Source organism: Gymnodraco acuticeps, unplaced genomic scaffold (assembly GCF_902827175.1).
Source record: "Gymnodraco acuticeps unplaced genomic scaffold, fGymAcu1.1, whole genome shotgun sequence".
Lineage (NCBI taxonomy): Eukaryota > Metazoa > Chordata > Actinopteri > Perciformes > Bathydraconidae > Gymnodraco > Gymnodraco acuticeps.
Window position 1 is genome coordinate 353,249 of NW_022991991.1, and position 15,567 is coordinate 368,815.

A 15,567-nucleotide genomic window follows, 5' to 3' on the forward strand; every position below is an offset into this window, starting at 1 on the left:
CACAGGTCCCTCAAATAAATGCATCATGTAAATATGATCAAAATAAGAGTCTGTAAAGAGAGACATGAGATCACATTGAACATTTTGGTCCCTTTATTTCATGTTAACCACATTTCAAACAACTAAACAACCAATGGTAATGGCATCACCAGATCTAAACAACACTGCTAGACAAATAATCATCAGAATAATAATTATACAAAAGAAATGTACAAATTCAGGACATAAAAAAAATCCCAAAAGAAAACAAACAAAATATATAATACAGATGAACGGCCAGGAACCAAGCCAATAAAATAAAGCCTTTTAAAATGAAAATGCTTCTGGCTTTTACATCATCTTCAATACAACACTTTTACAGTCTCTGTCGAGATAGGTCCTTTAGTGAGCCTGGTACGACTCCAGCAACAACAACAAAAATCAAGCACAGACTGAACAGTTTGCCACAAGTACGCCGGTTCTGTCCAAGACAATTAAAAGCTACGAACTTTACTAACTAAATAGATGTTCATTAGAGACCTCTGTGAAATGTGAAGTTTCATTCCAAACTGGTTTATCCATTGTGTGAAAATACTGACACATGCCGGTATAAATTGACGCCTGACATAAAGGTAATTATGGGGATACAATTAGGTATTTATCTTAGCTCACAACATTGCTTTTGTCATAAGTATCAATGATTCTTCAGTAACAGATTCACAGCCTTTCCAAAAGGATGAACACTTTACACTTGCTTGTAATTGATTTCTGACCATTACAACTAGGGATGCACGATATTGGTTTTTTGAAACCGATACCGATAACTTCCTGCTTCTCAAGACCGATACCGATAACAAAAAAATCTTTACGCCACTAATTATTTTAACGCGGTTAACGCATGTGTATTTTTTTTCCTCGGCCGCCCCGTAGTTTCAGAGCGCATCGAGTTTAAAATACCATCTACAAGCTGATGCTGACAGCCCCGCTCCTGCCGCCCGCTTGTGGCAGACCACACTTCCACGCTCACCGGCAGGCACCGACTGGCCATCTGGAGGACCGGGAGGGTGTGTGTATGTGTGGCCCGAGCGAGCGAGAGAGAGACCTTACGTGCATTGTTGTTGTTAGCATCTGGTGCTAGCTAGCTGCGCTAACGGATATACGGAGCTGTTTAAATGAAAACAGAGGAGCGACATTTCGCCACAACTGCGCCGAGCACTTGACTTTATGCAGGCAGCCAGACAGTGGGACATTGTACGAAAAGTGTGCGCAACATGATTGCAGCGTCCAGGCAGCTCCGGTTCGAGCATATGCCTTGAGTTGCGTCACAGCCAGGCATGAGTTAGGGAGCGCTGGATTTGTGAAAAACTCCCCTCTTCCTAAACCACTAATACCACAGTACTGGCAAAACGGGAGGAGCCGAGTGAAAAACAAGCGCCCCTCATCCCAATCCACCCACACCGCAGTATTTTTTCTTTTTTTTTACCCAAAAAATATATTGTATATTATCGGGGCTATTAATACTGGTATCGGGTTTATCGGGATGACGTCATAATTCCTAATATCGGACCGATAATTATCGTGCATCTCTAATTACAACCAACCGGAATATGCTTGCTCTCACACTTTGTATGAATGAGCTTTACCGCTCAATCTGACAGACGTACGGAGAGGAACCGATCTGGCGATAGTAAAACCATGCAGGGTCCGTTTGTCCAATCTGCTTAACCAAACGCTTTTCGGTCTTTGTTATGACAGTAATCGTATTGAATAAACGGCCAAAACAAAGTTCTCCTCCGGCAGAGTCAGCTGCGTCTTTCTGAAAGGTTGAAATATTTTCCACTAGAAGCACTTGGAACGGCCGCAGCTAAAACGGCAAAGGCTCAGGAAAGACATTGGGTGCCGAGCTTTTCCTCAAGGTGGCTCCTCATCATTAAAAGCAATTGATATATAGACGTCGGCGCTCAGAAAAACTCGCTATGTGGACACATGGATCGAAAAACAAAAAAAGGGAGTGTATCTTTAAAATGAGCTTTTCCATTCATTGTATACATTTTCTAAATGGACAAAAGAGGAACACATGTGATCAGATGAGGAGCGAAGGGCAAGCTGAGGTCAGCGTTACATCCTGTATGATTCTCATTAACTGCAACACTTCAAAGCATGTCAGCCATGTTGACCTTCTTCACATAGGGGTCAATCGTCAACAGAAATCATTTCCTATTATACTGACGAGGTAATTTGGCAAATACATTTTCAAACACACCTCAATGGGCTTATCCAAAAGCAAATGTGAGGCTTTGGATGCAGAGGAAAAGTGAATGTGACCCGGCTCTTATTGTCTTTGTTGTCATTCTATTGATACTGTAGATGGCAGGCTAGGTGACGGTCTGATTTCTAAGCTTCTGTTTTTCTGAAAATAACCCGGAATGTAGTACATCACAAAGAAGTCATGGGTAATGGATCTGATTTCATTCAAGGACACTTAACAAGTCTATCATTTTAATTAGCACGGTTAACGTTTCTACTGCAGTCATGTCAAATTTGCTTTCCCGAAGGTATTTCAAAGATCAGTTTTGTCTGATAGCAATATATATTTGATAAATGTGTGCAAAGATGTTATGATTTCTTGCCTTTTGCTTCCACCCAGATTAATGCTGTTAAACTAAGCTGCTTCAGGTCATTTAAAAAACAAATGGGCACAAATGTGAAAATAAACCCCATTGAAAAAAGAAAACATATTTTTCACGGCCCGGGTAATATAATCAAAAGCTACAAAACACAGCTCTAACGTTATAAAGCTACAAGCTACTGCACACTCTTTGATTGATTGCTTTTGCCTGCCTGCAGTTCAGCAGGGACGGACAGGGTTAGGGTAATCTGATTTCATTTAATAACTCATCCCAGTTTGTTCAATGTCCTTTCGGCATTTCAAAGTCAAATAAAACAAAACAAAGTCAAATAAGTTAAATGTTCTTTAGTTTTACATCTGGAACGATTGAATGCATTTTGAGTGTTTGACTACTTAATGAAACAAAACATCATTGCTTCCTTATCGTAAGTCACAGATGTGGGCGGCGGTTTAATGTGCAATATGCAAAAATATATATATCTTCATTTTTTAAACAATATGTGTCTAATTGGACTGTTTTTTAAGTAACGTTGTTCCAAACTATAATACCAAGTCGCTGAAAATGATAATGTTTGGAAATGATAACCTTTGTTTGTGTCTGGCGCATGATGTTTGTTTGTTTGTTTGTTTGACTGTGGTTGTCTTATCTTATTTACAGCAAGGGGGATGCACACTATAAGATAAAGCCATCCAAAAACATGAATGAAACCTTTTTTTTTTCTTTTTCATAAAGCCCCAATGTAAAAATCTGTAGCAGAAACAACAAAATATAATCTTAAAGGCAAAATAATTTTTTTCCTTTTGTCTGTGTAATGCCAATGCTCCTCTCCACCATGCACCGGACTTCACTCACTATATCTTGTTCAATGCTACTTCTTCCTGTTTTTACTAGTAATTACAATCACCTCTTTCCTTGAAAAGCAACAATTTAAAAAAGGCATACTTCCTTGAGCAAGAATGTCGGCAAATACTGAGAATTGTTCCAACCAATTACTGACTTACAAGTATGCTTAGCACTTAACATTGATGCAGTGAAGTGGTCCTGGCAACAAGGACATGTGATTTCAAAGAACAGTGGTCTCTTGTTTTTTGCTTTATCACGCTTCTACGTTGGCCGACAGGTGCAAACGCGCTACAACGCCCCAAAACACTAACAGGAGGAGAAACTGTCACTGGAAACTCATCTAAAATGTAAGTTGTATCTGCTTATTTTAACAATGTGATCGCATGATTCCTTTTGATATTATTTCTGATCTGCTGGAAGCTAGCTAGCAAACGTTGTTTTGTCAGAGCCAGAGAAGTGCAATTCAAAATCTGGCTCCAGTCCAGCAGGTGGAGACAGGGAGCCTAGGGTCTGTGATTCCACTGAGGATGTGGCTCAAAGGAAGAGAGGAGAGGAGAGGAGAGGAGAGGAGAGGAGAGGAGAGGAGGAGAGGAGAGGAGAGGAGAGGAGAGGAGAGGAGAGGAGAGGAGAGGAGAGGAGAGGAGGAGAGGAGAGGAGGAGAGGAGAGGAGTATGTATGTATGAATGTATTTATCTGTTTGAACCATGTTTGATTAGATGAATGATCATTTCTAGTCTTATGAGGTAAGAAGCTAAAACATAAGATGCTGGAATATAATTGACTTTGTTGAGATGCATTTACTTTTGATTAAATGTTAAGTTTAATTGTAACTTGATTATGGAGCAGAAATGAAAGTGCTTGTTAAAGGATGGCATGTTTTTCATTGAAATGTTTATTTGCCTAAAGTGAATGAAAGTATGTTTTGTGTTTTCAACCTATGTGATGCATCAGGAGGCCAACAAGAGGCTGAATGAAGCAAAAAGGAATCTGCAATCACTCAAATAAAGAGGAAAGATTCAGTTATCTTTTTGGAGTGAATCAAGCCATTTCCAAGTTTAGGCAGGAGTCAATCTATCAAACCACAACGTGACAAACGTAGCTAACCTAGTCATTTCAGATATACCGATAACACTTCTGAAACATGCTAACTCTGCCACATTCGATAAAGCTCCAGTCCAAGCTGTGCACATCACTTTTTAGGTTTCCGTTTTGTTTTGAGCTTCTTGCAACAGCCTTTTATTTATGCAGGGCTTTTATTGAATGGTGCAAAGTTCATGTGTTACAGCACATTTGTGTTTTTATATTTGCTTTTTTAAATGCAGCACGTTTCTTCTAATGTAATTATTGTGGGCCGTTGTAGCGCGTTGCCCTGAAGGCCACCATAGATTCGTAACCTTTGGTCAACATCTCAGCAAAACAAGCTTCATTTTATACTCTGGGCTATATTTTGCCCAGAGTCCAAAAAGCAGGTTTGATGCATCTCTTCACTTGAAGCTAAAAGTAAAAATCTTCCAGCGTGCATCCAGCCTTCAGGGAGACAACACTCAAGGCGTAGAATATATCTAAAAAGGAAATACTGTACAATAGTCACATCACAGCCCAGCAGAGAGGACAGAGAGATAGAGAAGGAAAAGTGGTGCTTTTTTTTAAACATCTTGTTTTCTTTTTTAACATATCATTTTTTCTGTTTTCTTTGTACAAGCATGTAAAGTTCAGTCTCGCTGAAGCGAACACACACACGAAAATCACCAGTGTGTGTCTGTCGCTTTTTGCTCTTCTGTACAGGTTGTGTGTGTGTGTGTTGTCATAGGCACACACATAGATGCACACACTCAAATGTGCAAGCATGCCCTCTCTTATTCACACAGAATCACGTGCACAAACTCTCAAACACACACACACACACACACACACACACACAGGCACACATGCTCACAGGTCGGGTTGGGTCAACACAAAGCAGTCACTCTGTGTGTCACGTTGAGAGTGATGGTCAGCGTCAACGGTGAATCAGAAAAGAGGATTTCAGCCCACAGCCAATCAGAAGGAGCTGAGCGCCTCCAGAGCCACTTCATAGCAGAACTTATACTGCTCCTGTGGAGGGGACGGAAAGAAAAGGTAAATCATCTGCTGAATGATATCTGTTATTTTTACACAAGCGCAACCAAATATTAAAAACTATTTATTAAGTTTATTACATTTTAAACATCCTAAATGTAACTTACTCCGGGCATGATATTGTAAATAGTTCTTCAGAATCAGAAAACCTTTATTCCTCCCACAGTGGGATGATTTACATTGTTGCAGTTATACATTGAGACATTTCTTATATACATACTTGGTATGTCCCAACATGTGCTTTGCTAAAAAAACAAGGCAGTATGGGTAAAGGAAAACATGCCTTTTTGTATGTCTTTGTGATAAAGTTGTATTAAAAGTAAGCATAGGACACCAAACCAACTGAGACCCGTCTGTCCGCCGCATCTACACACACACTGTACCCACCACACACCCTACACACTGTACCACACACACACCTACACACTGTACCACACACACACACCTACACACTGTACCACACACACCTACACACTGTACCACACACACACCTACACACTGTACCACACACACCTACACACTGTACCACACACACCTACACACTGTACCACACACACCTACACACTGTACCACACACACACCTACACACTGTACCACACACCACACTGTACCACACACACACCTACACACTGTACCACACACACACCTACACACTGTACCACACACACCACACTGTACCACACACACCTACACACTGTCCCACACACACACTGTACCACACACACACTGTACCCACACACACCCCTACACACTGTACCACACACACCTACACACTGTACCCTACACACTGTACCACACACACCTACACACTGTACCACACACACACCTACACACTGTACCACACGCACCTACACACTGTACCCTACACACTGTACCACACACACCTACACACTGTACCACACCACACCTACACACTGTACCACACACACACCTACACACTGTACCACACGCACCTACACACTGTACCACACACACCTACACACTGTACCCTACACACTGTCCCACACACACACCTACACACTGTACCACACACACACCTACACACTGTACCATACGCACCTACACACTGTACCACACGCACCTACACACTGTACCACACACACCTACACACTGTACCCTACACACTGTACCACACACACCTACACACTGTACCCTACACACTGTACCACACACACCTACACACTGTACCACACACCTACACACTGTACCACACACCTACACACTGTACCACACACCTACAGTACACACTGTACCACACACACTGTACCACACGCACCTACACACTGTACCACGCACCTACACACTGTACCACACACACTGTACCACACGCACCTACACACTGTACCACACACACTGTACCACACGCACCTGCACACTGTACCACACACACCTACACACTGTACCACACCACACTGTACCACACACACCTACACACTGTACCACACACACCTACACACTGTACCACACGCACCTACACGCTGTACCACACACACCTACACACTGTACCACACACACCTACCACACACCTACACACTGTACCACACACACTGTACCACACGCACCTACACACTGTACCACACACACCTACACACTGTACCACACGCACCTACACTCTGGACCACACACACCTAACACGCTACACACACTGTACACACACCTACACACTGTACCACACACCTACACACTGTACCACACACACCTACAGCTCCTAAAGCATAATCAGGCTACAGCCGTTGTGTATTTTATTATGTGAAGCACTAAATGGTCTTACAAATAATCGACTCTTTGTTTGTATCTTACTAAACTACAGCATACAAATACAGAGAGTAATGTAGGCCTGTTATACTGAGTGATATATATTATCCATTTCCGGGTCACTACCGGAGGACCGAGGAGGGGAAATTAGAGAATTGAGAAGCCTTCCTTCTCTGCAGGGCTGCTAAGTGACAGGGGGCGTGGCTGGTATTCTCGTGGCTGCAGATGAGGCACACCTGTTCCCACTCGACTAATCAACCTTCTCTCTAAGAGCCTGGCTCTCACCTCACTTCTCTGCCAGGGAATGAAATGCTGTTCGACGATCCAGAGTGCCTCTCTGCAGCCCAAGCCTAGTTTTGTTCACTTTGCAGTTTTTGAGCAACTTTTTGAGTTTTTGCCTGGGACGTTTTCTCTCTGCTTTGTTTTTGGACCTTTCTGCAACCAGACAGCTCCCTGTCTTCAGTACCTGCCTTGGCCTAGCTTTCTTTATTAAAACACTGAAACTTAACTTGTGTCAGTCTCTGCTTTGGGGTCCTAAGTAGTATCCAAATGCCACATTTGATTTATATAGCGCTTTTCCTGCTGCTCAAAGCGCTTGAAGTGTGTGTGTTTGTGTGCTTTGTGTGCTTGTTAGTGTGTGTTGTGAGTCCTCACCATAGTCTCCACCATGTTGGTCTTGTTGTTCCTCAGTGTTTTGACGGTGTGGAAAACATCCACGATGTTCTGCTGCTGGATCATCTCGTTGATGCTGCAGATGGCACAGAACGTTCCGGAACGCCCTCCGCCCGTACTGCAGAGGAGGGGGGGGGAGGTGAGAGTTAGAAAGGATACAAAATGTCATCATCAAACAACTACACTGTTATTCTGCAAACCTAGGTATGCTCACCAAAATTAGTGCTATTGTGCCATCGTTAAAAAAGGTGAAACACAAAGAGACTATAAAGGTTGAATGGAAGACGGAACAGAAAAGAGAGAATGTAAAAAATGGCTTCAGTCCTTTTAAAGCAGCATGTGCTGGAGTCAGAAAGGTTCACTGCCTTCTTTTACCGAATAGCGGGGCCTCTTATCGCCCCAGGAGACCTTATTAACATTACATTACTTGTTAGACGCTTTTATCCAAAGCGACTTGCATACTCAATACTGTGGACAATCCACACAGGAGCAATTTGGAGTGAAGTGTCTCAGGGACACGACGACATGCTAACTGCCGTGGGGTTTGAACCTGTTGACCCCCCTGATCCGAACAGCAACGCACATCCCACTGCACCACACGCCTCCATTTTAAAATGTGTTGATTCAGAAATGTTATGTTTCGATCATTTCATTTTCCCATCCCTCAGACGTATCCACTGATACTGCTGATCTGCGGCTACTGTGTTCAGTTTAATTGGGTCAACGTTTCAAAAATGCTCCTAAAACCTACGAACCCTAAAGTATAAAACCTTCAAAGGGTTTTTATAAGACATAATAAAACAAGTAATTGGAAGGGACTTTTATGTGTGAAGTGAGTGCTTTTGCATAGTAGGCCCAGGTTTATGTAGGAGGAATGCTTTGTCAAATAAAAAATAAAAATTCTATTGAAACAGCAGGAAAGATTCACGGCTTTTGTAGTAAAATGCAAATATTCTGATTGGTCTATTGCTAATTTGAGTCCAAATCACAATTTGTTTCGAATGAGTAAAGACGTGTTCTGTAAAGTCAAATTTAAGATGTATATATTTTTTTTAAATGCTAACCCAACTTCGAACCCCAAAAAGTGATAGCTTTGAATTGAATATTGAGAAATGTTTCACCTCAAGTTAGAGTATTTTAGATATTATACAAAGGAGCATTTGCTGGAATGGACCGCAATGCAGTGACGCAAACATAGGCATTTGAGCCTGTATAAACGGGTCTACTGTAAATGTAAATGTACAGTAAGTGTTTACCACTGTATGTGGGCCAATCAGCAGACAACCACACACTATACAAAAAAAAAAACACTCCAGACTTCCTGTCCCACCTGGCTCCAGCCGAATTCCTTTAATATTCAGATTGAATACAATATGAAGGTACTGAGAGGTGGAGTGGCCTCTCTGAATAAGTAATACACTGCTACAACTTTCTCTCCAACCAGCCTTGATGGTGTCAGATTAGTGGTCAATTTTCCAGATTATAGTAATCGTTTCATTTGCTGAAGGCCTATAATTAGGGGGACCTATCATGCAAAATGCACTTTTGTACGTCTTTAAAAATGAATATGTGTCCCCGGTGTTCCAGGGAACTCACCAAGTGTCAGAAAACACAACCCTCTCTCTTTTCCTCCATACCCAAATCTCTAAAAACAGGGGTACAACGGAGCAGATCCAGATTTGCGTCCGAAATGACGTCATATCGGAAAAGTGGACTGTGACGCTCCGCCTACATGGCCAACGCTCCACCTATCATGGGAATGAGAGGTTGGGCCACCGCCCAACTGCTCTCCACAATGATCAATAACAGCGAACGGATGGTCAAAGTAAGGTACAAATAAACAGAATCACACGAAGCCTGGTTAGTGTTGCCTGACTTTAGAAAGTGTGTGGTTGCGTTCTAGTCACTTTGCTCAGCGCTACTGCTTGTCACAACTTTCATTTGCCGTACTCTCCTTTAACTGTTAGCTCAGGTTAATCTCGCCCCCCTCCGACATAAGCGTGACATATGCGGTTCTTGCTTCTAGACCGACAATTTTTCGGAGCTTGAAACGAACCGGATTCCGGAGCTTAGAATGTACAGGAAAAAACTGTGCTTTTCAGGCTCCAGCTCCGAACTGGCCCTGGAACCACGTTGGTGTGAAAGCCCCAGAACAGGGCTAAAACAGAGGGATATGAGGGATTTCTAAAATGCATGATCTGATCGGTATTTTGAGCAAAACACTTCATAGACATGTTTTTTATATATTTGTATTCATCTGAGACCAATGCTATTGCCTAAAAATAGCATGATAGGTCTCCTTTAATGATTTAAAGACCTCCAACCCTTACATAATCAAGGTCAACACTCGAGTGGTACTGAGAATCAAGAACACTTTATTTGTAGCCTTTATTTATCCAGGTAAAAATCCCATTGAGATCAACAATCTATTTTACAAGGGAGACCTGCCACTGAATTATTTTCACACTTTCTTTAGAAATGTACACGATATGTTTTGTCAGCTTATTCATCTCTGGTATCTGAAGTGTCCACAAGTGAGCCTTTTCAATGGAAACAAGACCATCTCATCAGGAAACTGCAACTGAAGCCCATGTCAATCTCTATTGAGACATGTCATACATTTACTACTATCTTTAACTTTGCATGTATCATCCTCAAGCTAGTTCCGGGTGATCCACTTGCTACTGTTTGTATGTACAAAGAGTTTTAAATGGATCTTACGGTATGTATATCATTGACTTGTGACTTGGCTGCCTTCTAGGCGCCATTGTAAAAAAGATTTGATCTTAATTGGTTTTATCTGGTTGTACACATATTAAATGGATGATATTTGAAATACATGTTCAGAACTAAATTGTGTTCTGTACCATAGACAAAGCTGGGGAAGGGGATAGGTGCCACATTTGAAAATGGTTTGAAATCTGTCCAAAACAGATTAATTTTATTAATTAAAGTCAGAATTCTGTGAAAAAAAGTCTGAATCTCACAAAATCTACAAATTCTGATAATTCTCAATCCTGACTTTAATCTTAGAATGATGGCTTTATTCTCAGAATTTGTTTATGAAATGCTTGGAACTGCATAAAGTAAAATATGAACTGCTACATGCACAATATTTTTCTTATTGTCCTCTATCTAAAATACATATCATTCGCATTCAAAAACACACAGACAGATGGCTATGTTAAGTGTGTTGCTCCTTACGATGCTGTACTCTTACGCTGTGATTTGCTTGAAAATGAGACATGTGCTCAGCATTCAAGACCCGTCAAACTCCCCCCTCCCAGGAAAAGTGAGGAGCGAAAGAAAATCAATTTTCACCAGCTACTGATTGAACCATCATGTTTCCCCTTATCTGTGGTATTACTGAGTCTGTGAAATCAATACGTGGGGCTGATTAGCCAGTCTTTAACCACAGGCTAGGAAAGCTGCATCCCTGAACTGGGGTCAGAAGAGGGAAGGGCGTTTTACAACCAAATACCTACGCTTTCATTTACCTTTCAGTATTTGAATTCCAGATTATTCTTTCAGTAATATATATATATATATATATATATATATATATATATATATATATATATAAATAATCATCATTTTCTAATAAAAAGAAAAAATGTATTTGTGTTTAATTTCATTTTTTTTTTTAAATGTTAATCATAGTGCAACAAATGATAAAGGTTGGGAAAAGCCAAAATGAGATGAAAACATTTACAGGAAGTGACAGTTGGGAACCTAACTGTCACTGCAAAAAAGTGTGATGTTTACTGATGGATTTAAGGAATTTGACTGCATTTGTCACCTTAAATGAGAGTATTTTAGACTTCATGCAGAGGATGATCATCCAGTAAACAAGTGTTCTTGTTTCAAATGTGCTGCAGTGATGCAAACTAAATATATTTGTTCTTTATGTATATATACTCCTATATATAGATATATATATATCTATATATATTGTGCATTTACTGGCTATGTGGTGTACCCACTATAAGAGAAAAACCAATCAACCCAGACTTGCCAGTCTCACCTGGCTCCAATCAAATGCCTTTAATTTTCATACTGAATAAAACATTGAGGTACAGAGAGGTGGAGTGGACGCCAACACAAAATATATCCACCCCTTCCGCATAAGTTATACCAGGACTTTCCATTTGAAATGATGAATGATGATGTATACATTTTAAGCAGTAAGCCCATGAAAGCAATGAGTATTGATTTAAGCTCTGGGTCAAAGGTGTATTATGCATCAGTGTCACTATTCAAGTGCCATTGAGACACAAGGGATTTGACCATTGATTCAGTATGTAAACATTCATAGTTGAGTTAAGATGCACCAGTTATTTGATTTCTTACTTTACTTGATGTGGCCTAAAATGTATAAAAAGCTATACAGCTATAAATCGCGTATTTGGGAATTACATTTTTTACGCTTTTCTTTGACAATGTAGTGTCTCTACTGTGACATGTCTCCATGCTTTCATGTTCAAAAAGCTCTTTATTTTTCTCATACTGCCTGTGCTGCAGCACCTCTTTTCACCCTCTGTCTGAAACCAGAGCCCAGTCTGCTCTGATTGGTTAGCTGGCCAGCTCTGTTGTGATTGGTCAACTGCTTAGAGATGTCCCGCCCCTTAGCCTATCACCTACAATGTGTTGGAGCGCTAGCCAATAGAAGCACAATTGTTACAGTGATATCACTATGTTACATAAGTAAACAAAAGAAGTCCAATTGTGGGAGAGAAACTCCCTCTGGAGGGAACTGGGATTTTAGTCTTTGCAGACCATTTATATGCACACAAACCTATAACACACTACAGGGAAGGGAAAACCCCAAACGGCATAATATGGTCTCTTTAAACTCTCTCTTTCAGACAGAGATAGAAGACACACTGAAATTAAAAAATCTCCCAGCAGCTTGAAAATACAAATCAATGCCAATGCTGATTGGCCCAATGAGCTATGACAGAGGAAGCTGATTGGATCAGGACCAGTGATGCGCCTCAGGCAATCTTTGGAGTGTGTGTGCTTGGGCGTAAGTGTGTGTGTGTGTTATTGTAAGTGAAGTTCCCTGTAATACCTTGTTTATAGATTTTACAGCCTCTGTTTCCCTCCCTCATTATCAGCTTCATTTGTTGTGCTAAGATAGGGACTATTTGTTGTGTACCTGTTAGTGCTGTAGCGACGCGTCGACGATGTCGACTTCAAAATATCGTCGACGACATATTTCCGCGTCGACGCGTCGCTACACACACGTGGGTCACCCAAAGCAACAAGCAGTTCGCAATCGCACTTCAAACACAATGGAGACTGAAACGGCTACCACCTCCTCCTCACAGGATTGCGCACGAAGCCCCCAAACGAAAACATCTCGCCCTAGGTCTTCAAAAGCATGGGAATATTTTAAAGTTAGTCCAAAACGCAAAGATATTTATATCTCACTGAGACTGCTGCATAGCCTAGCAGAAGCAGCAGCTAGCTGTGGTGGCTACCATTAGCAGCTAGCATTTGCTCTCCAATTTTTACATAAAATGGAATTATGGATTATAAATTCAATCATTTTTTTATACATAGACGTTAAAAACCTATGGATTAACCGATTCAGCCGCGTTTTTTCTCATTTTAATGCCATTGAACCATAGCATTGAACACGTCTTTTGATCAGATTGACAGCTACGGTGGTGAGACGATCTCCCTAGAAGCTCTGTAAAGGTACGTGTTGTTGTGACTGTATTTGCTTCCCCTGTCGCGAGTCCGGATCACTCAGTGATGATACTATATACCTACATAATCTGTGGAGTCTCAGCTTTAATCGGATATATTGTATGTGCAGCTACGATAAGTAATAAGGGTACTTTTATCTTGAGTTCTGTGCCAATGTCCGTTAGCATTTTTCGCTCAGGGGTCATTTAGATGCTTCTTATGAGACTTGTGTTTTGTTTTGGTAAACATGGTTTGTATCGTCAGTTAGCTGAGATTATTTCCGTTAATCTGGTATAACACATTAATAGGTTCTTAAATATTAAGATCCCCTGAGACACAGTATCGTGAAAACATTTTTTTTTACATTACGTTTTTTTTTACATTACGTTTTTTATGAATTGAACAACAGAAAAATAATCGTTAGATTAGTCGACTAATCGATCAAATAATCGCCCGATTAATCGTTTTCAAAATAATCGTTTCCCCCCAGCACTAGTACCTGTCATATTTACACCCATGCAAAGGTTGTTTTAAACATATATTTGTTATTGCTACCATTAGAAACCACCTTGGGACTGTACTATTGTTTATATATAATAGGAAAATATGAAACATAACTACATTTACCATGGCGAAACATGTGAAATGATCAGGTGAAATGTTGCCGATAGAGGTTAACATTGTGAAAAGGACCCCATTTCTGAAAATCAGTTCTATTTTCATAACAATGTGATGAAATCATGATGAAATACTAATAATGCCAGTGTAAATATTGTATATGCTGTAAAATATGTGTACAATCAAGTTTTCTCAAAGAAATCTAACAATGTTATTCATTTACTATTACTTTTACTTTATTACTCGTTTTATTTGTAGCTTACTAAAAAAGGAAGTAATATAAAGCCTCGCGGATAAATCACAAAGACAAAAAATATATAAACAAGATTGACACTTGAAACATATGAATTATGAACCTTTTTGCATGGCAGTTATGCATTATGCTCCTTTGTTGTAGTGCACTTCAGATCTACCACAACTCAGATAAATGTTGAGTTAAGGCCATTTGTATGTTTGACAGATCAGCGGGGGACAATACAGCATTAAAGAATGATCCAACAAAGAAGAATGGTTCAGTCTAGATATACCTTGTGTGTGTGTGTGTGTGTGTGTGTGTGTGTGTGTGTGTGTGTGTGTGTGCATGTGTGAAGTGAACATTTGTTTTGTCTTACTGTAAAATGCGTTTGTGTGTTATTTTATAGAATGTGTATTTCATCATTGTTAAGCGTATCTCAACATATTTCACCTTTCTATGTCACACACACACACACACACACACACACACACACACACACACACACACACACACACACACACACACACACACACACACACACACACACACACACACACACACACAAAACAGGCAACACATCCATAAAAAAACAAGGGCACATTTGTCTCTCTACGATTTGGTGTTGATCAATCATCAAAGTCCTTCTTTCACCTGCTTCCTATTATTTTATTACAAGTTATGGAGTATGTGCATCCATGTGTGTGTGTGTGTATGTATGTGTGTGTGTGTGTTGAACTTACAGGCAATGCACCACCGTCCTGCCGTCTCCTCCATCATACTGCTCTTGCCACTTTGCCAGCCTTCTCACCAATTGGAGGATGGAGCGTTTGGAGAGAGGCGTGTCCCTGTAGGCCGGCCAGCCAATGAACTGAAAGTGCTGCACCAGGCGGTAACCGTCCTGAGGCTGGAGAGAGGTGGGGAGATTAGGGTTCTAGCTGTGAACCACACAACTCCCACTGTGTTAGCCAATTAGTTCTTCTTTCTGCCATTTGAAAAGAACGACATCTAGACTGAACAAAGAAG

General features: G+C 40.7%; 1 protein-coding gene across 19 annotated transcripts in view; it reads right to left on the reverse strand.

The window, feature by feature from the left end:
• Nucleotides 1–1,416: 1,416 nt before the first annotated feature.
• The window catches only part of ptprt (protein tyrosine phosphatase receptor type T), a 397,778-nt gene continuing 383,627 nt past the window's right edge, over nucleotides 1,417–15,567 (reverse strand). For 15 of the 19 annotated variants that reach the window (XM_034201114.1, XM_034201107.1, XM_034201120.1 and 12 more), the window contains 3 exons: nucleotides 15,285–15,448; nucleotides 7,980–8,115; nucleotides 1,417–5,546 (listed from right to left, as the gene is read on the reverse strand). In XM_034201114.1, coding sequence (XP_034057005.1) covers nucleotides 5,493–5,546; nucleotides 7,980–8,115; nucleotides 15,285–15,448 — 354 coding nt within the window. In that variant the 3' untranslated portion in view covers nucleotides 1,417–5,492. The remainder of the gene's footprint in view (nucleotides 5,547–7,979; nucleotides 8,116–15,284; nucleotides 15,449–15,567) is intronic. The other 4 variants (XM_034201123.1, XM_034201122.1, XM_034201124.1 and 1 more) reach the window with 1 other exon arrangement.